General features: G+C 39.7%; 1 protein-coding gene across 1 annotated transcript in view; it reads left to right on the top strand.

Annotated features, from left to right (window-relative positions):
• Positions 1 to 23796, top strand: part of plxnb2b (plexin b2b) — a 130391-nt gene extending 106595 nt beyond the window's left edge. Inside the window, exons 20-37 of the mRNA XM_073472570.1 lie at positions 331 to 528; positions 2219 to 2398; positions 3985 to 4121; positions 6430 to 6530; positions 6899 to 7128; positions 8655 to 8836; positions 11252 to 11318; positions 11701 to 11847; positions 13086 to 13242; positions 14167 to 14267; positions 16919 to 17003; positions 17412 to 17563; positions 17793 to 17953; positions 20754 to 20901; positions 21094 to 21158; positions 21273 to 21348; positions 23045 to 23119; positions 23687 to 23796. Of these exons, the coding sequence (XP_073328671.1) occupies positions 331 to 528; positions 2219 to 2398; positions 3985 to 4121; positions 6430 to 6530; positions 6899 to 7128; positions 8655 to 8836; positions 11252 to 11318; positions 11701 to 11847; positions 13086 to 13242; positions 14167 to 14267; positions 16919 to 17003; positions 17412 to 17563; positions 17793 to 17953; positions 20754 to 20901; positions 21094 to 21158; positions 21273 to 21348; positions 23045 to 23119; positions 23687 to 23791 (2367 nt within the window). The 3' untranslated portion in view covers positions 23792 to 23796. The remainder of the gene's footprint in view (positions 1 to 330; positions 529 to 2218; positions 2399 to 3984; positions 4122 to 6429; positions 6531 to 6898; positions 7129 to 8654; positions 8837 to 11251; positions 11319 to 11700; positions 11848 to 13085; positions 13243 to 14166; positions 14268 to 16918; positions 17004 to 17411; positions 17564 to 17792; positions 17954 to 20753; positions 20902 to 21093; positions 21159 to 21272; positions 21349 to 23044; positions 23120 to 23686) is intronic.
• Positions 23797 to 24133: the final 337 nt, after the last annotated feature.

Raw genomic sequence — 24133 nt, 5'->3', positions numbered from 1 at the left:
TGTGAGTTGTGATTCATCGGAGGCTGCTATTCCTCGATGGCAGATTGGGATTTTAATAGAATGACAGAAAAGGAACACATAATTTTACCCATCGTACCAAACCAGGCTTTTCTCTCCCACCACCCCACTCTCAAAAAACACTCTTCCCTCGCACAACAAAAACATTGACCGCCTTTTTCAAAAACAGCCCTCAACTCCCACTGTTTGCTTTTGTATCCCCCCCGCATTTGCTGTTATGCTATTATATTCTCCTTCATGTGCTGTTTACGTGTGCTACATGTCAGCATTTGTATTGTTTATGTCCAGTTCAAACTTTTTTCTCTTCCTCAGGCCGCCCACGAGAAAAACGACACAGTCATCCAGTTTTGGTCTCCAACGGTAAACAACTCCCTGATCAAGCACTTCAGGACGTTCATCCAGCTGGACAAATGGGAGAAGGAACTGAAGCCCTTCGACTACCACCCTGACCCCGTCTTCAACGAGCTGTCAAAGAAGGTCATCACTGAGGCCGGCATCATCATCGTCACTGTGAGTGCAGGCTGCTTAGGTCCCTTTCATGCTGCAGTTTGAAAGCACTGTGTTTCAGAGAAGTCAGCCTCTTTGTGTGGAGGAATTAAGACAAATGGTGTTGACTTGAGGACAAAAATAGATATGCTAAATTGCAGTTGTACCACATTTTGACTCCTTAGCAGCTTAGGAAACAGTTGGGTTTCATTGCATATAAATGTATGCATAAAGTGGCACATTAAATATCTTCGTGAAGCTGTGTTATTGTTCAGGAATTCAAATGATCAGACGCAAATTTACGTGAGCAGTTATTTTTGCCCCTTTAAACTGACTAAAAATATTCGTATTGTTGTATGTTTAAAGTAATTTTCTTAAATATACATTTCTATGAAACACTATTTCCCAACTTGGACGTGGTTACTAAAAGGAGTCGTAAGTAAAATGTCACAAGATGACTGACAGAAACAGACATATGTAAAATTGTGACTTTTTACGTTTTTTCTGTGAATTACTGAATAATTTTATGTCTTCAGTACTCAAAAAAACGCTTGGATACTACAATCCAAGATTGAAGACAACCATTTTGGTTTGAACACAGTAAACATAGCTTTTGTTTAATCGGCGTAAACCAAAATGATCAAAAACCTTAAAGCCGAAATAGACTACTTTTCCCCCTCCTAGCGTTTCTCTGTGGTATTTCTGTTGGCGTTGCTTTCGCAAAGACAGCGTTGGCAACCTGGCTACTTTCCAAAGCAGAACACAACTGTAAGAATCCAATTTGACCAAGAAATTCTGATCTCAGTGCTGTGAAAAAGGCAGAGTAAAACATTTGGTTGCATTAATAAGTTGGGAGGTTTTGTTACTGATCTTGTTGAAAGAAATCCGTTTTTGAACTTCTCAAGGACTTCTCAAGTCCTGCTGGTAAGGGGAAATATCAGCGGGGGAACAGACTTTGACGCACACAACATTGAAAGCACATCCGTTCACCCATGTTTTACCACAGTTTCTATCACTCTCCCTCTTTGCCTTCTTTGACTCCTCCATCAGCAGGGTTCTTATTCTTTTGCATCACAATAAAACGATTTTTGCTTGAAAGATTTTCTAACTAGATCAAATTCAGTGTTCAGTCAAATAATTAATTGTCTGATCAATTCAGCTGTCGATTTGTCTTAAAGCTTATCACGTCTTTGTGTTACTTTTGAGGTTTCACAGTGTTCCCTTTTTAAAGTTTCTTTTGGTAACACACACTTTCAGGTAAATTACTCAGGAAAGGCAGCTGTCAGAGAAAAGCTCTGAGGGCTTTTCAATTACTCAGATGCTGGTTTACTTAAGTTAATTTCACCTTTCTTCTATTCCAGACTGCATTAGAATAATTGAAAGCATGTGTGTAGATACAGAAGTGTATAAAAGTGTATTTTGCAATGCCAGGACTAGGATCGACTGGAGTAGTGCCCTACAGTGTCTTAATTAAGAAATTACTTAGAAATGTGCTTACAGTCAACAATCTTAATCTTTCTAATTACTTCTGGCACTAACACATAGTGGAACAGTGAACAGCTCTTATAAACGTTCCACCCATCACTAATGAAAATACTTCCAATGATGTTTTAATACTCGGAATGTTATTTGTTTACTTAATGATGTATAAATGCAGTAATTAATTCCTCTGTGCTGCAACACTCTGAGCATTAGAGTTCATCTTCCCCTGCAGGGTCGAGGATTCTCCAAAGCGATGACGGCCAAAGAGGCTCAAGCCTTTGTGGGTGACGTCCCATGTTTGGTCAACACGCTTCAGGATGACAAGCTGTTTCTGGACCCACCTTCCACCCCGCCTCGGGCTCGCTCCAGACGGCACCGCAGAGACACTCGCCCCGAGTTGCTGGACTTAACGGTCAGATCAGACAAATACAGGCAGACACACAGTGGTGGAGGCAGTAATGAGATCCTACACACTAAACATACTCAATTACATGTTAAGGTCCTGCTTTGAAGTGCACTTAAGGAAAAGTATGCAATTATAATCAGGAATATGTACTTGAAAGTACATAGTGCAGAAATAAAATGTCCCCTTGGAGCGTTAAATAACTACATATCATTAAGTTATTATTACAGATGCATTAATGTGCAAGTGTTTTCTCATTTCATCGATTGCTTGTCGAAGAGTCTGAAGTGCCGTCACAATTACCAAGAGCCCAAAGTGACATTTTCACAATGCTTGGGAAACTGGAGCTACATAATGTTATTTTATTAAAGCAATTATCTAGAAATTGGCATTTTTGTGCATATTTTATATGCTCTAATGTATGCACAAATCTTAATTTGTAAATTAACAAGTAATAAAAGCCATCAGATAAATATATAAAGTCATCAAATCAAATCAAATCAAATCAAATTTTATTTATGTAGCCCAGATCACAATCACATTGCCTCAATGGGCTTTACAGTCTGTACAGTGAACGATCACTTTTTAAAGGCATTATTTTGTTTTAATGTTCTGACATACAGCTTTTACAAGAAATGTTAACTAACAAATAAGAATAAACACTTTGCTCTCCACCAGCACCTGCTGAAACTGGCTGTTGCTGATTGTGGTGCGAAATTATGACAAACTTTTTAACCCTGGACCTAAACTGTACAGTGCACCAGAAAAATAAGGCTAAGTAACAGCTATAATATATACTAGAAAAGTGTTATTGTTCATTAGATAATAGATGTGATCAGCAAATATTGTAAAATCAAAATGCATTACATTAGATGGACTGATTAGGTTAACCTTCCAGTTTGCAAACATATTAGTGTTGCAAATTGGTGGGACACAATGGCTCAAATGAAATTTAAATTTCTTCAACATATGAAATTTATGGCACTATAATGGGGGGGATCGATGATTTCGTCCGGAAGTGACGCCCCTGCTTGACGACTTGCAGATGAGAGCACGCATGCATCATTATTCTTTACTGGACTTTTCTCAGCGTGTCCTCAGTACATCTTGAGACCCAATTTGCTTCACTGGTAGAACAATTTTCATCTAGCTACAGGCCCATATAATTAAATTAAATTATAGCCGAGCCACAATTGTGATTAATACTTTAACTTCTCCTCTGTGTAATTTCTGTAAGTGAGCTATTGTTTAATTTCTGCAGCTGTGTGCCGCTTAAAGACATTACACCACCAAACTATCAATAGTACAGAATATCTACATAAGAAAAAGAATCATCATAAAGTATTAAACTTGGTACATTTATGCATTTGTTCAGTTAATGTGCTCCCACCGACTTGCACATAGTCCTAGCACTTTAAACTGTGAGGTCTTGTAGCTGCTTTAGTAGAACTGTGTGCAGTTATGTAGATTACCCTCCCTCCTCTCCAATGGAATCTGTTGAATCCTTACAATTGACTCCTACCTGAATAAATGTCTTTCTAAAATGTTGAGAGCTTGTGCAGAAGATAAGATTTCCACCCTGTGTTTATCCACAGATCAAGTTTGGGAAAGGGGAGTGGGTGGTAGGCTCGGTGCAATACCAGAAGAACAATGATTTGTCACTCTACATCATCATCCCTGCTGTCATTGTGCCCATGCTGCTCATCATCGCTATCTCTGTCTACTGCTACAGGTAAGCCGTTTTAGGTTAGCATCCCATACACTGTAATAAAAAATGTAATCTGACAATTTCTTCTTGCGTTTCTAGAGTAGAGAATCAATTAAAACATGTATTATATGAACTCATTTACCCCACAGTGAAATGTCATATTATACAATATAATCACTATTGGTGCAGTTCAGGCCTTTTGAAGTGTTGTCAAGTGAGAAGCTCCAGGACTGAAAAATCAAACCAACGTGCCAAAAACTACAGTTGGCCACCTGAGGCTGGCTACAAAAACAAGAAAGGGCAGCAGGAATGAGTCCTAACACCCAGAAATCAGTTCGCAATTGTTTGCACTTCCGGTTCCCTCATCTCAAAGTCAGTGGGTTTTCCTCACATAAAAGAAATGCAAAAAGTCTTATTCTGGAATTTGGGACGGGTAGTGCTGCATTAAAAGCACCGCCAACATCAATCACAGATTTAGGGCATGTTCATGCGTTGCAGCTGGAGTCCTTGAGATCCAAAACAGAAGCATGTGTCGGGCCTCTAAAACATATTAGTTTGAAAAAGAAATGGATAAGCAAATTTCATTAGAAGTCGTGACGTATTAAGCTGATAAATCCAGTATTTTGTTAAAGTGGGCTCAACGTCTGGAGTACCACAAATACAAGATTATGGTTAAAAGGAAGCGCAGTCCCACAGAAAAGTAATTTAAAAACATCACTGTGTAACAAAAACATTTTCTTTCTTATTCTTTTTATAATCTTGTGAACGCTCAGATATATTTTGGGATCCTGTGTGAAATCCGGACCACAATGTTGAGAGCTGCAGTTTTATGCACCGTAGCTCACTTGCTCACTGGTAGAGCAGCAAATCACTGATGGCTTCAGATGTCAGTTTCTTATTCTGTTCTATTGTTTTTGTGTTACTAATATCCTTAAATCTGGAGTTTGACATCAGTTCGGGGGTGTTAAACTTCTTTAAAATTATGTTTAGCTCATTTAAATCAGAAGCGTAAAAGATCAGTTCACAGTGTTTGATCTACAGCAGCACAATCACAACTAGAAGCAGCCGAATAAAAGATAATGAGCCTGGTGGGTTGCCTGTGTATCGTCTATAGACTGTAACCTTCTGATGATCTTTTATTGCATAATTTTACTTCAGATCAGGAAGGTTTTCAGTTCACCGAAGCTTTGTTTATTTGAATAGCTTGAGGGCTGGCTTAATAGTATAATAGCTCTAATAGCCTGCTGCACTTGATAAATAAACATTGCAGTCTGCTGGGTACGAGTCATGTGTTAGTGTCAAGCTGTATGCCAGGAGGAAAATAGTTTTAGTACACTAAAATAAAAGAAACATTTCTTTCCAGCACTAAAACAAATGCTTTCCATTTCAAGCCAGGCTAGTAATAATAATCTCTTATATCCCAATATTTGGACTAATGAAGTATCTGTATTTGTTTATATACAATTGTGAGTTTGTCTAATAACATACTTTCTGTTCTGTAAACAGCATTGTGTTTATGGTGATTTCCTTAAATTGTATTGGCATAATGTTTTTTGAGGGGTCTTTTTAGGGCAAAACAAATAATTGAAATATTATCAAAATTGCAATATCCAAATCACAGAAGCTGCAATTTTGTGATGAAAGGTAAAAGGTTTAACATCTTTATAATGAAGAACTGTAGCTCTAAAAGCATCTTGTTCCCCAGATGTAAGGAAACATGTTTGTTTGGTACAGACCCCAATAAATGTCACATCATCATGATTGTGATGGTTTTTTCCTGGGCCGCACTGGAGGACCGCCTACTCAACTGTCCTCCGCAAAACAAGAAGAAGAAGCCACAACAACCGGCAGAATGGATCACATGCTATCTGATTTTTAAGTGATTCTCTACAATGTAAACTACTTGTTTGGGCTCTCTTAACCTGCCGATGATAGCAGCAGACGTATGTTAAAGCACTGACCATTGAACTAGTAACTGCAATATTAACAATAATTAACTGAATTTCATCATTTACACACAATTTATGAGAGAAGACAACATTTAATTGAAGGTTAATATGTCAAATTTTACAAATGCAGTAAACAGTAACCAATATAGGCGACTTCATGGATGCCCTTTGAGAAATTCCCCAGCCTCCCTTAAAAAAATCGCTAAAAAACTAATGTACTAAAACACCCACATCAGGGAACAACAAACCCACAGTGGAGTAATACCAGTGCTAATAGGATGTTTTTTGTGTTGAAGTTATCCCCCAATTACACGTCGGCTTTGAACAGCAATGGCATTTTTTCCTTTAATGACACGTGTGTTGTGTTTGTGGAATCTGTTCAGGAGAAAGAGCCAGCAGGCGGAGAGGGAGTATGAGAAGGTGAAACATCAGCTGGAAAATCTGGAGGAGAGCGTACGAGACCGCTGCAAGAAAGAATTCACAGGTACCAGCAGTGCAGCTGATAAAAAAGACTGTGCAATATTGCTAATGCCCCACAAAGGATCCATGTTTCTAAGAAGTTATGAAGTAATGAAGTGCCTCATAGCTCTGATTACATTCCTTTGATGTATTTTACTGCATGAATTAAATACATTCTCCCACTTAACATCATGTTATCGCCATTACGACAAGCAGTTTTGCAGTAACAGTAATGGAAAACAATGTTTCACAGCTCAAATAATTTTCCCGGCAGTGCTCTCCCCTCTCTGCCTCTCGCAAAATAATGATTGAGACAGATGATACAGCACACAAATGACAAAAGCTGCTTATTAAAAAGGAACGAGGGACTATTTTGTTGCTTTCGTCTCGCAGATTTGATGATCGAGATGGAGGATCACACCAACGAGCTGAGCGAGGGACGAATCCCCTTCCTGGACTACAAAACCTACACAGACCGTGTCTTCTTCCTGCCCTCGAAGGACGGTGCCAATGATGTGATGATCACAGGAAAGCTGGACATCCCAGAGGCTCGGCGGGCCACAGTGACTCAGGCGCTCAACCAGTTCTCCAACCTCCTGAACTCCAAGACCTTCCTCATTAATGTAAATATACGGCACGTGTCACTGAACTGTGGTCTGATTATTTCTGCTTGCAGCAGGGTTTAAAGCAGAGTTGTAAAGGCTTAACAAACCCATTGATGTGAGATAAAACACATTTAGATTTTTTAACATTCTCCCTTTTAGCCATGCTAGGAGCTAGCCTCTGGGGATTTCAGAGCCTGTTGGTCCACCACTTTGATCCAGACTAAAATATCTATCTCAGCAGCTATTGAATGGATTTCCATCAAATTATATTTAGACTAATCTCCTGACTTTTCCTCTTGCTTTTCAGTGACATGTCTTGATTGGGCATGGTGTTATAAGAACATTTCATGTCTCGTTTATCCTGGTCAAAATAATTATTATCCTGAAAATCATAAATGTATGCTTAAAACTCTTAAAATGGTGCAAAAACAACCTGGATATTCACGGTTATCCCAATGAGGGAAATTCACCACAATCAATTTATAGATTATAGATTGCCATGAAGTTGGATGCGGACCTTTATACTCCCCACAGGATGACTTGATAACTTTGGTGATCCCCTGGCTTTTACTCTAGCGCCATAATCAGCAATGTTTACATGCTAAACTTAATGTTGAACATCATGTACATCATCAGCATGTTAGTGTTGTGACGTTAGCATTTAGCTCAAAGCACTACTCTGCCATGGCAGCTGGCAGATAGCAGCGAGTACGGCTGAAGACGCTTAATCTTATTTTGATTAAGTTAACTCATAAAAGCATAAGGTATACAGCAAATATACATAAATCATAAGCCAGGCGTGATTTTATTTTTCAGTATTTTTAACAAACTCCTCTCAGCTCAATCAAATTACTGAAGCAATACTGAACCACGTCCTTGAGCGAGCGCCGGGAATTTTCTCTCATTTGGAGTCAACTCAGAAATAGAAAATACAGTTGTAGCAAAGCTAAACTAGCCTTGTTCATTATACAACAGTATGTCTCTTTAATGTGTTTCAACAGTATTATATCAGGCTCAATTAAGTCTACTATGTTAACTTTTATCAAACATAAAATTACCTGCCAAAAAACCATGGTGCAAACTCGGCTTCATCTCTATTAGCTTTTAAAACCTGCCTTAATCACAGTCAGTGTACCGTGAGGTCCTTTATATCTATTCTAAATTAGGGCTCTCTCCCCATGATTTAAGGACTTTGTAATGTTTAATTTAGTGGAGTACAGTATTTGGAAGTGAGAAGCAGAAGACATAGAAGGAGACGTGTGAAGATTCCTAATAATCCAATATTGCTGGCAGAGAAACAGCCTCTGAGGTGTTAACTGCAAATGTGTGGGTGATTCCTCTTCCGCTAATTGGTATCTTTTTTAAGCCAGTGTTTTACAGCGCAGAATTTAATTTACCTTGATAATTATTGTTTTCACTAAATTAAGTCTTTTGATTATTTAAAGGTATATTATGTCGGGTTTGCCTGTGCATGTGCGGGCTTCATCAGGATGATTAATTAAGCTTCTGTCTGAATGTTTCTGTGTGTGATTGTGTGTTTGTAGTTCATCCGCACCCTGGAGCGCAGTCATGACTTCAATGCCAGGGCCAAGGTGTACTTTGCCTCCCTGCTGACAGTGGCTCTGCATGGGAAACTGGAATACTACACTGACATTATGAGAACACTGCTGCTGGAGCTGATGGGGGATTACGTCCACAGCAAGAACCCCAAACTCATGCTGCGCAGGTGAGTAAGGAGCAACTCGGTGCTGCTGCTCATTAGATACTGGTGCAGTCAGATACGATGCCAAAACACAAGTACCAAGTTTGATATCTTAGAAGTTCTGCACTGCAAAGATTTCACTGCAGCTGCATCACTTGGACGCTTTTTAGCTTTGCTAGCAGAGTAGTTCTAAGGACGGCAATTTTGGTCTGTTAGCCGGTCGATAACTTTGTTCTGAACAGAATTATATCAATTATTGGATGGATTGCATTGAAATGTTGTATACACACTGATCATCTCCTTAGAATTAAGACTTTGTTGATCCCTTGATTTTACATTTAGGGCCGGACGAAGTTTTCACTTGCGCAGTGAAATATTTCAGCATCTGAAGATTAATTTGCACAAAATTTTGTACAGACATTCCTGGTTCCCAGAGGATAATTCCTAATGCGAGTAACGCAAATAAAAAGATCCGAGAACCACATCAGTGAAGAGATTTCTCTGTGATCTTACTGCAATAAATGGATCAGAAGGATGCCAAAATAACAACATCATAATGCTGCCTTGTCAAAAGCCTGAATTCATGCTACATTCACATCATCAACCATAGTTTGTGTTCAGTGGTATTAAGTAAAAAATTTGCATAACCACTATAAGCATGTTTAACACGATGATGTTAGCACTGCTGCCCCTCAGTATATCTAGCAGCTGGCATGGCTGTAGACTTGTTTGGCCCTCAAATTGTTAGATGTCCTCGTTTCTCAGCTCTATTATCAGAGTCCCTCCATATCCAAACCCTGGCAGCAGTATTTTTAACATTTAAGGAGGACTGGGATTCACTTCAAGATGCAGTGGACTGTTTCATTCTGTTGCCTTGTTGTCTGTTGACTACTGTAGTCCACTATCAAGAGCCAGACTGCTGCTTGATCTATTCCAGTCCTCCTCCGTCTGTTTCTCCTTCTGTTTTTTCCTCCCTTGATTCCAAGCACAAAGTGCTGGATGATTCTTCTATCGCTGTTCTCTTCCATCCTCTTCTTCATCTCCTTATTCTATAGATGTTTACAAAAGGGGTGTGGTTGTCAAATTACTCAATGATGTTTTTGATTGTTGTTGATACATAAGACAAATTGTTTTGGCTTTCTGCTAGTTGCTTTCGGGCATAATCCTGCATTAGGATGATTTTTCAGTGAACATCACTAATAAAAAAGGACATCCATTCTAATGTTGACCTGGTGTCAATCCTGATCAGAACAGCTTTCATCAGCTGACCTGTTAATCATCTTATCTGACCCAAATTCCCCTTTTCCCTAAGAGGAGAGGTGAATTGTTACATTATAAAGATTAGCTATGAATCATTTAAATAAAAAAAAAAATTAAAAAAAATGTGTTAAGCATGAAATTATAAGTCATTTTTATTGATAAGTTATTCTGTATTTTTAGGAACTTGCCAAGCACGGTGAATGCTTTCATCTGATATTATCTAATATGAATTGCTCAATTGTTTCTCTTTTGGCAACATTTCATATTTGTTGTGTAGTATTAGAGCCTGTAAACATTCGGCTGACTAACTTGAGTAAATAGACGTCAGAAAAGAGGCTCTATTTTTAGCTGTCTTTGTTCTTTATCGCTTCCTTCACTGTAATGATCACGTCAAGGTCAAATCATCCACTGACAGCCCCCTCAGTAGGACCCACTTGTCTGACAGTACAGTTGCTCATCACTGCTGGGAGGGGGTTATATGATCTCAACTGTCTGCTGTGGCTGGGCACGCTGTGACTGGCTGTTATGCAAGTACACATCTTAATTATCCCCCAATGGAGTGGCTCATTATGCTGATTAGGCCATTGTGCCAACACAGGCCCCGTTATATACAAGATATCTAATTAGGCATGCTAGCAGCTAACAACAGGCGCCACCAGTGGATATCTGACATTAGAATGGGCGATCCGTCAAGTGACCATTGACATGAGTTTTGAATTAAAATAGCGTGACATTGTCAAGCTGTGCAGAAATTTCACTTGTTGACATTTTGTAAATGCTGTTTTAAAAATTAGTCTCACTTTTTTCAAGCGGGTACAATGAAAATAGTGATTATTAAGTGTTACCTGTCATTCAACTTTTACTGAGTACAAAGACTTAATAAAATATCACAAATATCATAAAATAGTTAAAGACAATGACAGTTCCCACCTGTTTCAACAGCCCTCCGCTCAGTTTTCACACACCTTGAGCATAAGAACATCTACATAACATCCATTATGGGCAAAAAGTGATTATTTCTCAGTGTTTCTTACTTTACAGATTCAGAAGTGGCATATGAAAATATTAAACTTGCATTTGTCTTGGTTTTCCTAATCAAATGTAATATGTGGAATACTTAGCACACAGCATTAATACACCAAAATAATTAAATTGTATTTGTAAAATGTGTTTTTCCAGGTCAGAGACAGTGGTGGAAAGAATGCTGTGCAACTGGATGTCCATATGCCTTTACCAGTTTTTGAAGGTAACATAAAGTGTATTTTTAATTTTTTTTAACTCTAGTGACAGGGAGCGTTAACATATATAATTTCTAATTTGTCTAATTTCTTCATTATTGATTTCTCGCTAATCGCTGATACAGAAAATGCGAGAAATTACATGCTACAGCATTTAACTATGGGGTGGACTCATGGATTTCTCTAATTCTTTCATTAGTGCTCGGTATTGATAATGTGCATTTATCCGTCTTCTAAACTGCTAATCACAACAATTAGCTTCTTGACAACATCTTCTAAACAGGTTTGTGTGTGTGTGTGTGTGTGTGTGTGTGTGTGTGTGTGTGTGTGTGTGTGTGTGTGCGCACGTTTTTGTGTGCGTGTGTGTGTGTGTGTGTGTGTGTCTACCAGGACTCTGCAGGCGAGCCCTTGTACAAACTGTTCCGAGCCATCAAGCACCAGATCGAGAAAGGACCTGTGGACGCCAGAGTGAAGAAAGCCAAGTACACCCTCAACGACACAGGCCTGTTGGGCGACGATGTAGAGTACTCCGTCCTGGTGAGATGGATGGACACACACACACACATGCATTCACACACACACACACTCTCTTTCTCTCACACACACACACACATAAAATATCCACACACAAATGCAAACTCAGAAACTCAAAGTCACAAAAACTGCACACACCGCTTTGAGATTGCATGGTGTTTTGTGCCTGGTGAGCAACACAAACATGCACACGCACGCACACACACACACACACACACACACACACACACACACACACACACACACACACACAGTGCAGTTGCCATGGTAACCACCAAAAACCCCACAGGCGACTGCCCGCTTTTGTGTGACATCCATTTTCAGTGTCAGTGTTCGCTGCTCAGAAACGACACAGGCGACACATTCCAATATAGCAGTGCAAATGCACGGCTTGGGTGAAAGTACTACAAGTAGATACAAGTATAGAGTACAAGCCAACTCCACAAACACGCCTCAACCTTCCAACCTGCACCTGCTCTTTAACCGTCGGGGCAGTTTTATCGGGAGTCAGGAAAAGCCTGTGTGTCTCGCTTTGGTATCGTGTTTCAATAATGGAAGCTAATGTGAACACAGCTGTTTTCTGTTAAAGTCAGCACAAATACAAAGACCCATGGGTAATGGCGTTGTCGAGGACAATTATCAAATTAGCCTGAATTACACGTCTCCCGCCATGATGGATCGCCTTCTGTGATTGAATTACAGAGGGAGAGAAAAAACGCATTGAGGTAGATTTCACAGACAGACTCAGTGTTTCCTATTGGCTTTAATTCACAGCAAGCTCTTCCCATTCACCTGAAATGTAGACGGGCTTGTGAATGTTGACACTGCGATTGGATTGCCTTCCCCCACTGCCTCAATCTGTCGAGTGGTCAGTTAGTTATTTCTGACAGAGTGACTGAGTGTGGGAGGCGACGTGGGTCAGAGTTTGCTCCCGCTGAGCCTTGGTCATTAGTTGGCCAAGGTGACAGGAGTCCTTTCAGGTGTCACCGCGTTGCGTGTGTGTGTGTGTGTGTGTGTGTGTGTGCGCGTGTGCGCGCTTATAGAAACCCGGTTGCCATGACGACAACATCCCGACAGAGCATGCGGGTGTGTGTTTGTGGGTGGGTGGCTGTGTGCTCTGGCCATGTTTGAATATTTCTGCATATTTCTCATCTGTGTGCGTAGGTGCGCGTGTTCGGTACACACGCTATAACCACGTGGGCTTACTGTGGATGTGATTTTTGTGTGTGTTTGTGTGCCAGACCCTGCAAGTGCTGGTGCAGAGCGAGGGTCCAGATGTGACGTCCGTCAAGGTGCTGAACTGTGACACCATCTCACAGGTGAAGGAGAAGATCATAGAGCAGGTGTACAGGAACCTGCCGTACTCCCAGCGGCCCAAGGTCGACAGTGTCACACTGGGTGAGTAAATGAGGGCCACCGGAGAGGAGGATGAGTTGAAGCAGAAAACATCAAATAACGATGAATAATGTAAAAGTTACAGGGAGTAGCGAGGATGTCAAAATGAAGAGGCTATTTCTGTCCTGACTGAAATGCATTTTTAATTAAATCAGAATGCATTTATCCAAATAGGCAATTATTTATTTAGTTTTAATGTCATTAATATATATTTTGAAGCTGATCTCTTTTTGTCTCAGTTTGGGGAATGGAAAAAGCTCCTTCAGTAATTCAGTGTCTGCAACATGAAGAAATCCCTCATCCCTAAACAAACTTTTACTCTCTACCATAGTGAGAAACCTTGGGGACTCACTTGAAAGGCTAAAGCGCTATAGAAATTCTCCAACATCAAAGCCATCTTTTATTCCCACGCATGCTGTAGATCTCATTCCTTTATACATTTTAGATAAGCAGAGATCCATCTTCTCTCGTGGTGAATCAGAAAGATAACCCCCTTATTATTTGGCGGTACTTGTAAATGAATCATATGGCACAGATGGTGTTGAGCTCAGGTCTGCAGTGGTGTCAGATGTTTCTAAACTGGAAACGTTGGGTTGCAAGTCACAGTTCAGAATTAGATCCAACTTATTCAGTAAATACTGATCTGTCACTTCTTGACCTGAAATTAACTCAAGTGTGTCAGTAAATCCCAAGAGATAGCCAGGCAGACAGTCACATGGGTAGCTGGTTATTATTTAAGACCACATTTTTACATGATAACACCAGACTAATAGTGATCCACGATGAAATAAATTTAATTGATACCAAAAAAAATCTAACAAATACATGCTTAATAATGGTGACAATTTGTCAAACATTGCAGTACACCTCACCCTAGCAGACATAACTTCCACTTTGACTGACTCCCTGTTCCTGCCTTCACAACAGAGTGGCGCCCGGGCTCAACAGGGCAGATTTTGTCTGATCTGGACTTGACTTCCCAGAAAGAGGGCAGGTGGAAACGCATCAACACTCTGGCACACTACAACGTGAGTACTGACGAAATTGAAAAAACATATTAATTATTATATAATTTTTTTTTTTTAAATGGGAGACTGAAAATAGCATGGGATGTGAGGAGGCAGAGGGGAGGTAAAGAGCTGTATGTGGGCGTGTGGATGTGAATGAGGTTGCCTATTTTCACACTGTTTCAGTCACAGTGGAGTGCATGAAAACTGTGTTTGCTGTAGATCAGCAAACATCATATCATTCTTTGATTCATACTTTTGTTGGCTTATTACCACAAAACTGTTATGTATTTAATTTATTTTTCATCTACCACTAGTCAACTCAATGTGCAGATGTGTAAATGTGTCAAAAACTTGTTTTTTTTTTCTGACTTGCATGTTGATAACAACATCTCCTCATTCGCCTGGCAGTACACTTTTAATTTGCTTTTTATGGCAAAAATAAATGAGGTGCCGACTACAAAATTGTCCCTGGTTTGAGTCCAGATGAGGACCTTGGTTGCAAATCCCCCTTCTCTCTCTCGCTCCTAATTTTTTGTCAGCTCTTGAAAGAGAAGTCTTTGGGTTGTGTCCATCAAATATGAAGCGCCAACCAGCTTCAAATTGGTTAGTGTAGCACGAAGACTGGAAACAGGGGGAAACAGATCTTGGCTCTAAATGAGTGAGCTTTAGAGGTGCTGATAGGCCTATTTTCTCACTTTTTCAGCTCTTTGTGCTAAGCTAATGACTGTAAACTTATACTTAACGGCCAGACACGAACGTGGTGACAATCTTTTTCATTTGACTCTCTGCCGGAAAGTGAAAGTTGAACTATTGTTTAAAGAGTATCACCACCAATTTTTCACATTCACGTGTGTTTACAGATCTTGAAGAGTACTCCTGCATATGTGGAAAAAAGTAGCATAAAGCCTCTTGTTGCTCCAGAGGAAGCTGCTTGTTATCTGATGAATTGCCTCCAGTGATGTCACTCATTGTGGGTAGCTTAGGCTCAAGGTTTTGAGAAGCAGTCCAGTGGTTGCAAACTGTTGGACTCATTATGGACAGTTTAAAAACAAATGATTGATATCGAATACAGCAGAACCAGAGATATCAGCTCCTAAATGACCCACAATGCAACTCAGCCTCTTAGGGACACGACTGGAGGCAATTTATCAAATTATCATATTTTCACATAATGCAGTAGTACTCCTCAAGACCTGTAAACACACTTTAATGTGTAAAAGTTATCCTTTAACTTCAACATTTATAACATTCCTAGAAGTTTTAAATCTCTCAACATAACCATATACATGATAATGCTAACTGTATATTGTAAGGGGGCTCACCCCAGAGCAGAACTTGAAACTAACTAAAATTAGAACCCAAAATATAGTAACAAAAACTGTTTTTATATTATTATAAATATTAAAATTTCATTTTTGTAACTGAATCTGTGACTGAAAATCCTCCCTTGAGATGACAGAAGTTTGTAAGTCAATCCAGGAAATGTATAACTATGTAAGTATGACATAATCTCGGTAAAGATGTGATGTATAAGTTAACATATAACATGACATGTATAACAGACGATATTGAAATTGGTGAGGCTGGCCCTTTAAGGCCTTTGACAGATCTTAAAGTGCTTCTTAATGGGCACATAATAAAAACCCACATAAAAGCAAAAGCTCCATAAACCTGCTTTCCACTACCTGCCCAGCACCAAACAGCAGACAGACGCAGTTAACGACTAGTTGGTGAACATCGTGAAGCATTTAGCAGCAAAATTGTCAGATATTTCCCTCAGGAGTTGATTGAGACCAAAACAGACCAAAAAAAGAGAGATGATTGGACCAGAAACACAACTTACAATTAATGATAATGTTGTTCTGTAACTGCTGGATGTGTAATTAAGCAACTATTTGCAGACAACTTCGCTATATCAACTTAAAAGGTAATGATATTTTCTTCACAATCTGTTTCCACCGCCCCTAAATGACCAATAAATCTGTAATTTGCAGGTTTATTAAGCACTCTGGAAAGCTGATGGAGCATTTATAACAAAAATCTGTTTATACAAAGGTAAACCTGTCCATAAATCCAGCACACAAGAAAGCACTGTTTAGCTGTTTTCCTTCATTGTTTGCCTTCGTCCGTTGAGGTACATGCCAACAATTTTTATTTTCTCATCGCCAGGCAGCACAAGTGCCTGGTCTTGGTTTGCTCTTGTCAGCTCTCAATGGCGACAGAAAGCCACTAAATCTTCTTGGCACTGTATTGATTCCCGGAAAATAAAGGTCACTCACAAATATCCCCTACTTGTCCTTCTTTTGGCCACTTCAATCCTCCTCTTTCAAAGGTGCTACTCTTCTTTTCATCCTCCCCGTAGATGTCTTGCAGTTGCTGTTAGAGGTTAGCCTTGGTGCCATAGATTCATTGGCTGAGCCAGAGAAGTGCTAATCGCGGTATTTGTGGGGTCAATAAAGGGTCGACACCAACGAAAATGGCCTGTAAATACCCCAATAAAGACCCACTGTTGCTCTCCACTCAATCACATTGATTACAAATTAGTTCTGGGGCACTAAAAGAGACTGCTGACCTCAGTCACAGCACCAATTAACTTTCGGGTGTGTGAAGCAAGTATGTATTGTTGTGTGTGCTTTCTGTCTAACAAAAGACTTTCATGTGCATTGCAGGTGCGAGATAACGCCACGTTAGTCTTGTCCAGAGTGCTTCATACTCAGCAGAACTATGACCAGAACCAGGAAAATCATGAAGAGCGTACGTGTCTCTAAACACACACACTGCACACATGAACACACACTTGTTGAACCCGAAGAATAGATCAGGTGTATGCTTGAGAATATAATGCTTGCTTTTGTTTCTTCCCCCCAGGGCTTTTGTCAACATCCCTGCTCTAATTTAACATGCTAATTCATGCTGTTTTATGTATAGCACACTTGAAGATTATGCTGGAATAATATGCGCTTTTATCTTCTGGCTTTTTATGTGCATTTCAGAATAGATGATTGTTTAGCATTTCTACTTGGATATTCTCTCTGCATTCAAATTGAGGTTGACACCCTCCCTTTTTCATCATCTGAATATGTTCGGTGAGAGTGTGCATGAATAAATAAGGAGGTGAATTATTAGAGGAAAGTTTAAAGTGTTGTTTTTCCCCCCCGACAGGGAATGCTCTGTTGGAAGATGACAAGGTGTTTCACTTGGTGAGGCCGGCAGACGAACTGGATGAGATCAAATCCAAACGAGGGAGCATAAAGGACAAGTCGATGACCAAAGCCATTACAGAGATCTACTTAACACGACTCCTTTCTGTCAAGGTACAGAGACAGAATTATCTACTCGATTTTTGCTTTTCCAGACTCGGGTTTGAGTTGAAATCCAACTTTGATTGATGGCTTCTAGGTTTTGGCAGAAAATGCTTAAGCAGAAAAGCCTGAAAATCTTCACTGGCAAAATGTGCAAATAGCTGTGTGTCTGAGGGGTTTGATATTTCTGGCTCTGCTCTCCGTCTCTGCGCTGTCTCACATTATTTGTGGCCCCTTTCAGGGAACACTGCAGCAGTTTGTGGATGACTTCTTCCGCAGCGTGCTGTGCTCCGGGGCAGTGGTGCCACCGGCTGTCAAATATTTCTTTGACTTCCTGGATGAGCAAGCGCTGAAACACAACAATGTGGATGAAGAGACCATCCATATCTGGAAGACTAATAGGTAAAAGTACTGCATGCTTTTTTCATTTGTATGTACTGGAAATAGTGGTGGAAGAAAATACCGGATCCTTTACTTAAGTTAAATGTTCTGCCACACGAATTTGCATTAATTTTTGGGACTTTAATCTTTATTTTTTATGAAATATACATTTTTTCACTCTAGTCTTTATTGGTAAAAGATTTGTAGCCCTCAATGACAGTGAGAAAACAGTTTGGGGAAATGTATTCACATTATTTCCATCATTTATTTGCAGCTCCGTTCCGATTTGCTATTTTAATAATGATCAAAGTGTTTTCATTGATTTTTCATATTCCGATTTGCTATTTTGAGTGTTTCAGAATGTTCATTTTTCCAATTTTTCATCCATGTTTACCTGTTGCAGTCTCAAAATATGTGTCAGTTGTTTCATTAAGATGATTTATCTAACAGTCATTAGGAATCTGTCCTTTGTGAGGGCACTACCTTTCCACAATTTCCTGAAATAGCTTCTTACTCACAATAACAGTATTTTAACCAAATATCTGTTGCTTGCCATCACACTTTCTTCAGAGAAATAAAGTACCATACAACTCATAACAATGTACATACCAATCTCTAAAACCAAATTATTTAAGGTCTTTTCCAAAAGATATGTGAGTGATCTACACCAAATGATCCACTAAGTGCTCACTTTTTACTTTTGGTGTTATAAAGAAACAGATCAGATTTTCCAAGTAAAATTCCCCTAAAGTCTGTAAATTGGTGGATTTATGGTGCATTGCCCAAATACTTTGCCAACCATTGTCTGGAATCTCAATAATAGCCACTCTTTCCAATTTCTCTTTTGAAATAGTGGATAATTTTACCTCTTTGGCCCTCTCACAGTTATTAAAATGAAATCTTCTGAGAAGTTAAGTGGGGAAATATTTCTTTGGTGGAACTTCTAACGACTCAGATATCTGCTCAAGCTTATCAAATGTTCTTCATGTAAAATCTTAAAGGAGACATATTATTCTTCTTTTCAGGTTCTCCATTTTATTTTGGGTTTCTACTAGAATAGGTTCACATGCTTTAATGCTCTGCAGCACTATATTCCCCCTCTGTCTGAAACGCTCTGTTTGAGCTCCTGTCTCTTTATGGCCCCGCCTCCTGAATACCCAGTCTGCTCTGATTGGTCAGCTCACACACGCCTGAGCCAGCACTGCTAAGAACAACAAAGCTGCTGTGCTAAATTAATTCTTTAGTGCCAAACTAGCCGCAAGTCAGTAATTATGCAAATGCATGATGTAGTGTGATGTCACAAAGTCACAGAATTAAAGGTGAGACTACTGATGAGGCGTTTCAGGAACAGTGTCTCCTGTGGGAGAGAGGAGCTTCTGTTGGAGCAGACTTTTACATGGAGCAGAGCAAATATAAAACACTGAAGGAAAGGAAAAAAATCTAAAAGAATAATAGGTCTCCTTTAAATCTGAAAACTAATAACTATATCTGTCAAATATATGTAGTGGAGTAAAAAGTACAATATTTCTAGTATAAAGTAGCACTTGGAAACAGTTTACTTGGAAATACTCAAGTAAGGTCCTTAAAATTTGTACTTAAGCGCAATACTTAATAAATGTACTTAGCTACTTTCCCCCAGTGACTGCAAATCTCCCCTAGCACACACAGACCGCCTGAGCCTGAACACAAATCCCGTCGCCTGAGATACATTAACTCTCCAAGAAATAAAACTTACTTATCCAAGAAAGAGCTGAATACAAATGCACAATTTCAGCTCACTTAGTTTGCATTCGCAATCCCCCTGCTCCCATGTGACATTTAAGTGCATAAATTAGTGTCACGTCGGCTAAGGCTCAAGCATACAAGACGACGTGTTGCATGTAGATGCCAGTGATTGACGTAAGGCTGGCAAGAGAGCACCCACACAAGGACAGAAGATGAGCGATTTAATTACTTACTACACTCCACACCACATTCTGCATCCACCCGTTCTGTTTATCAAATCAACTGAGGGCCATGTATTAAATATGAATGTGTGTATGAGGCACAACAACAAACAAACATGGTAATTATGTCCCAAGCTAATTTAATTCTGTGATTATAGCAACATTGCTATTTTTATGCTTCCATTGTATTCTCACTGCAGCCTTCCCCGGAGATATTGCCAAACCAGTATGAATTTTACACGGTGTGCGTTTCGTGTCTCAGATGGCGGGGCATTCACAGCGATCAGGGAGGGGTGTTTTTTTTTTTCTTTTTTGGAAACTACTGTATTTTCTTTTGAATTCACAAGCTGAAACAAGGTTGAAAAGAAGTGTATGGAGCGTGTGTTTTCCTGTTCAGAAGGGAAATTATCGAGAGTGCTCGAGCATTGCATTATGTAGTTGGCACTTTCGATTGTTGGGCTGCGTGGGACTTGAAAGGTCAAGGTTTAGGTGTTACTTTAGCCTTTCTTATCACTGTTGGTTAGAGAGGCATGCCAACGGTTGCCTGGCATCTTCTATTAATAAGAAAAAATCTTCCAGGTAATTTTTTCTCTTTTTCGTTTAATTTTCTTTTGAACGGCAATGATTCTCATAGAGGTCGGTATCGTATGAAACAGTGATATTAAGTGACAAGAAAGACTTCTCTCCATCCCTGTTATTATCATGTACAGCATTCAATTGCGCCTCAGGCAATTGCTCTCACACATGAAATGCCTCCCTGACTCAAACAAATTCATCGATGCATCATGGTTGATGAGATTTTCTCCCATTCTGCTGCAATAATAATGATAACAACCTCGATGATAGACTGCTTTCTTGCCCTTTTCCCCATGCAGCCTTCCTCTGCGGTTCTGGGTAAACATCCTCAAGAATCCCCACTTCATCTTCGACGTCCATGTGTCTGAAGTGGTGGACGCCTCGCTCTCTGTCATCGCCCAGACCTTCATGGACGCCTGCACCAAGAGCGAGCACAAACTCAGCCGGGTGAGTGGAAACGGGAAGGTGGAGGAGGAGGAAAGAGGTGAAAGGGCAAGAGGGAAGATGGGAGACAAGACAAAGAAGATTAGAACAAAGTGGTTTACATGAGTAATAAAAAGGAGTGAGAAGAGGAATGTCATAGGTCAATCACTCTAGAGTGCCATCGTTTTCACTGTTGTGTCCACTTTTTGTCTCTAGGACTCTCCAAGTAACAAACTACTCTATGCAAAGGAGATCTCCACCTATAAGAAGATGGTGGACGAGTAAGTCCTCTCAGCGCTTTACAATATTCTTTTTTCTGTTTAAAATACTTTTAGATTTTCACAATTACATCACAACCTCTTCTCTCCTCTGTGTGTGTCCGTCTTTGTGTGTAGTTACTACAAGGGCATCAGGCAGATGATATCCGTCAGTGACCAGGACATGAACACTCATCTGGCAGAAGTGTCACGGGTAAGAGACACAGCTGGCATTTCCTCTGCCACTTTGCTCTTAAAGTTAAAATCCTTGAAGATGTCAGTCCTTGTGAATTTTCTGACATCGGTGTCCAACAGCAAGTGAGGTTTAACACCACAGCACACACTCCCTGAGCTTTTACTTTACTTTGTTAAACATACAATTAGTGTATCTGTTTAAAATGCAAACAAACTTCTTTTGTTTAATAAGTCTGTCAAAAATCGTCCCTTTTTCATTATGCCAAGCCTCCCACACAACAACAGGGCACAGTAACAACAATTGTTAACCTTCCTGAGGAGGTGGAGGTGTGAAGCCTGTTGCTAGCAACTCTGCATTGAACAGCTCACTGAGTGCATTTGCATTCACCTGTGTTAATGCACATTTTTAATTTGATTGTAAAAGAACACTAGTAATTTTGAAAAAAAAAAAAACTCACTTAAATTTTAATGTGTGGCTGAGGTGGAAAAGTTGATGTATCGATAAAAGCACAATGCTACAAAATGCAATGAAAACAGACTTGACAAAAAATAATGATGCGCACGAAGCATTTGACTTTGATGTTCTGTGAAGCCTCTCCTGCCCTGAAGACACGAAAAATAGCAGCAGAGATAACACCAGATTTTGTGGAGCGATGAGTAGACCGGAGCTCTTTTATTTACGTCATCCTGTTTCACCTTTTTCTTCTACAATGGTTTTAGTGGCACCCAACTGGAGAAAAAGCTCCGCCAGCTGTTTATCTTGATGAACCAACTCCTATATACAATAGTGATTAATAGTAGTGCATAAATGTGTGCTTAATTTGGATGAAAACTTTACTACTGAAGCTGGTTATAGTTGTTTTAGTACTCCCTGCAACATGGAGGTCAGTGCTAACCATTGTTGTAAAAAGTAGCAAAAAGTCCTTCTTGAGTAAAAGTAAAGATATCATGTAGAAAATATTACTTTGGTTAAAGTGAAAGTAAAAGTCTTACCAAGTCTTTTTTGCAATAAATGTACTTAGTATAAAAAGTACAGGTAAAAGTGAAATTACACATACTTACTATAGGTCAATCAATTATCTGCCTGACCAATTATCCAATCAGATATTCCGAATTTTTCTGATTAATTGAATTGGCATTAAATAAAAAATAAAATGATGATGCAGCCTGAAATATGTAAAGTAACTAGTAAATAGATTTATTAAATATATGTAGTGGAGTGAAAGTGCAAGTACCTCAAAATTGTACTTAAGTATTGTACTTAAGTATCGGTATGCTGCATTTTCTGTGACCACTTTACAATAAAAGTGATCTCAAATTTTCCAAGTCGATGTTGTTTAATGTAAACGAGCTGGAGTTGGAAATTCCAGGTATTGTGATGTTCAGCTCACGTTAGCAGTACGTTCGAGAACGGCACACCACTAGCAATAAAAACTACTGTATCTAGAGAGAATTGTTGAATTTAAATACACTGAATGGCTATTGCTGAAAAATCCAGAAATGGTAACAGAGCTGGGTTTTATTTGATGAAAGGATCATGTGTTATAACTTTAATGTCTGCTGGTTAATATTATAGCATGTCTCTTTTGCCTTAACAGTTATTTTTCTGTAAAAATGGAAACATGAAGCACTGTGGATCACACATTCAGCTCTGCACTTTTATAGTTTAGTTACGTTTTCTCTTTAACCTTTAAATTGTTCTTTATGTTCTCCAGTCTCACACAGACAAACTGAACACACAAGTGGCTCTCCATCAGCTTTACCAGTACGCCAGCAAATACTATGATGGGGTAAGAGGCCCTTCTCTTTCCTATCGCACCCAAAGGAGGCTATTCCACTGAATGCACTACTGCCCACTATATTATTGCCTTTTCTTTTTTCCTCTCTTGACTCTCGATATGCCAGAAGAGTGATTGTATGAAATTTTAATTGAAAGCATTTCTGTGGGATGTGAATTGGAAAATTGCTCTGGGAATTGATTTTTTAAGCGTCCATTGTGCATTGCAACTTGAGGTCACGAAAGGGGATAAACAAAACCTAATGAACAAGTTGGATAAACAAATGGGGCTGTCAGTCTCCCCTAAGTGGGGCTCACAAACAATAACAGCTTATATGACGTGACTGTTGATGTCGAAGTAACACCATCCTCACCTCCCACTCTCCGCCCTTTTTCTTCCTCTTTGTCCTGCTCTCATTCTCTATCCGTCTCTGCTGTCCTTGGTTCCTCGCTTTTTTCGGGCATTCCTCTTTTGCCCTCTCCTGCCCAATTCTTCCTCTTTTTCCTCTTCATCTATTATTTTTTGACTTCTTCTACCTTCTCCGCCATTAATGTCTTTTGCCTTGCCTCCTTCTTTCAGATCATCGCATCCCTAGAAGAGGACCCAGCTGCCCAGAGTAAACAGCTGACCCTGCGGCTCCAGCAGATAGCAGCCGCTCTGGAAAACAAAGTGACTGATCTCTAACCCACCGAGAGGAGGGAGGGAGGGAGGGAGGGAGGGAGGAAGGGAAATGGTAGGATACTGCCAGTGACTACAGGGGCTTATTTCTTCTTTTAGAGAATAAGACATGGAAATAAGGAAAGGAGAGAAGGGATTCATGTGGAGGTATTGTGCTGTAAACTTGGCCCTGGGACAATTTTTGGTACTGTGGCGTAACAGGGACTAATGAAATGCAGATAGAGAGCAAAAAGAGGAAGAAAATGATGGGTGACACTGTCATAGGTACGCCTTAAAGCTCACTTGCCAAACCTTAAAGGTCTGCGCGCTCACTCATGCTTCACTGAATATTGCGCCCACAATGCAGTG

This window comes from Pagrus major, chromosome 8 (assembly GCF_040436345.1).
Source record: "Pagrus major chromosome 8, Pma_NU_1.0".
Taxonomy (NCBI): Eukaryota; Metazoa; Chordata; class Actinopteri; order Spariformes; family Sparidae; genus Pagrus; species Pagrus major.
This window is presented reverse-complemented; position numbering and strand designations above follow the sequence as displayed.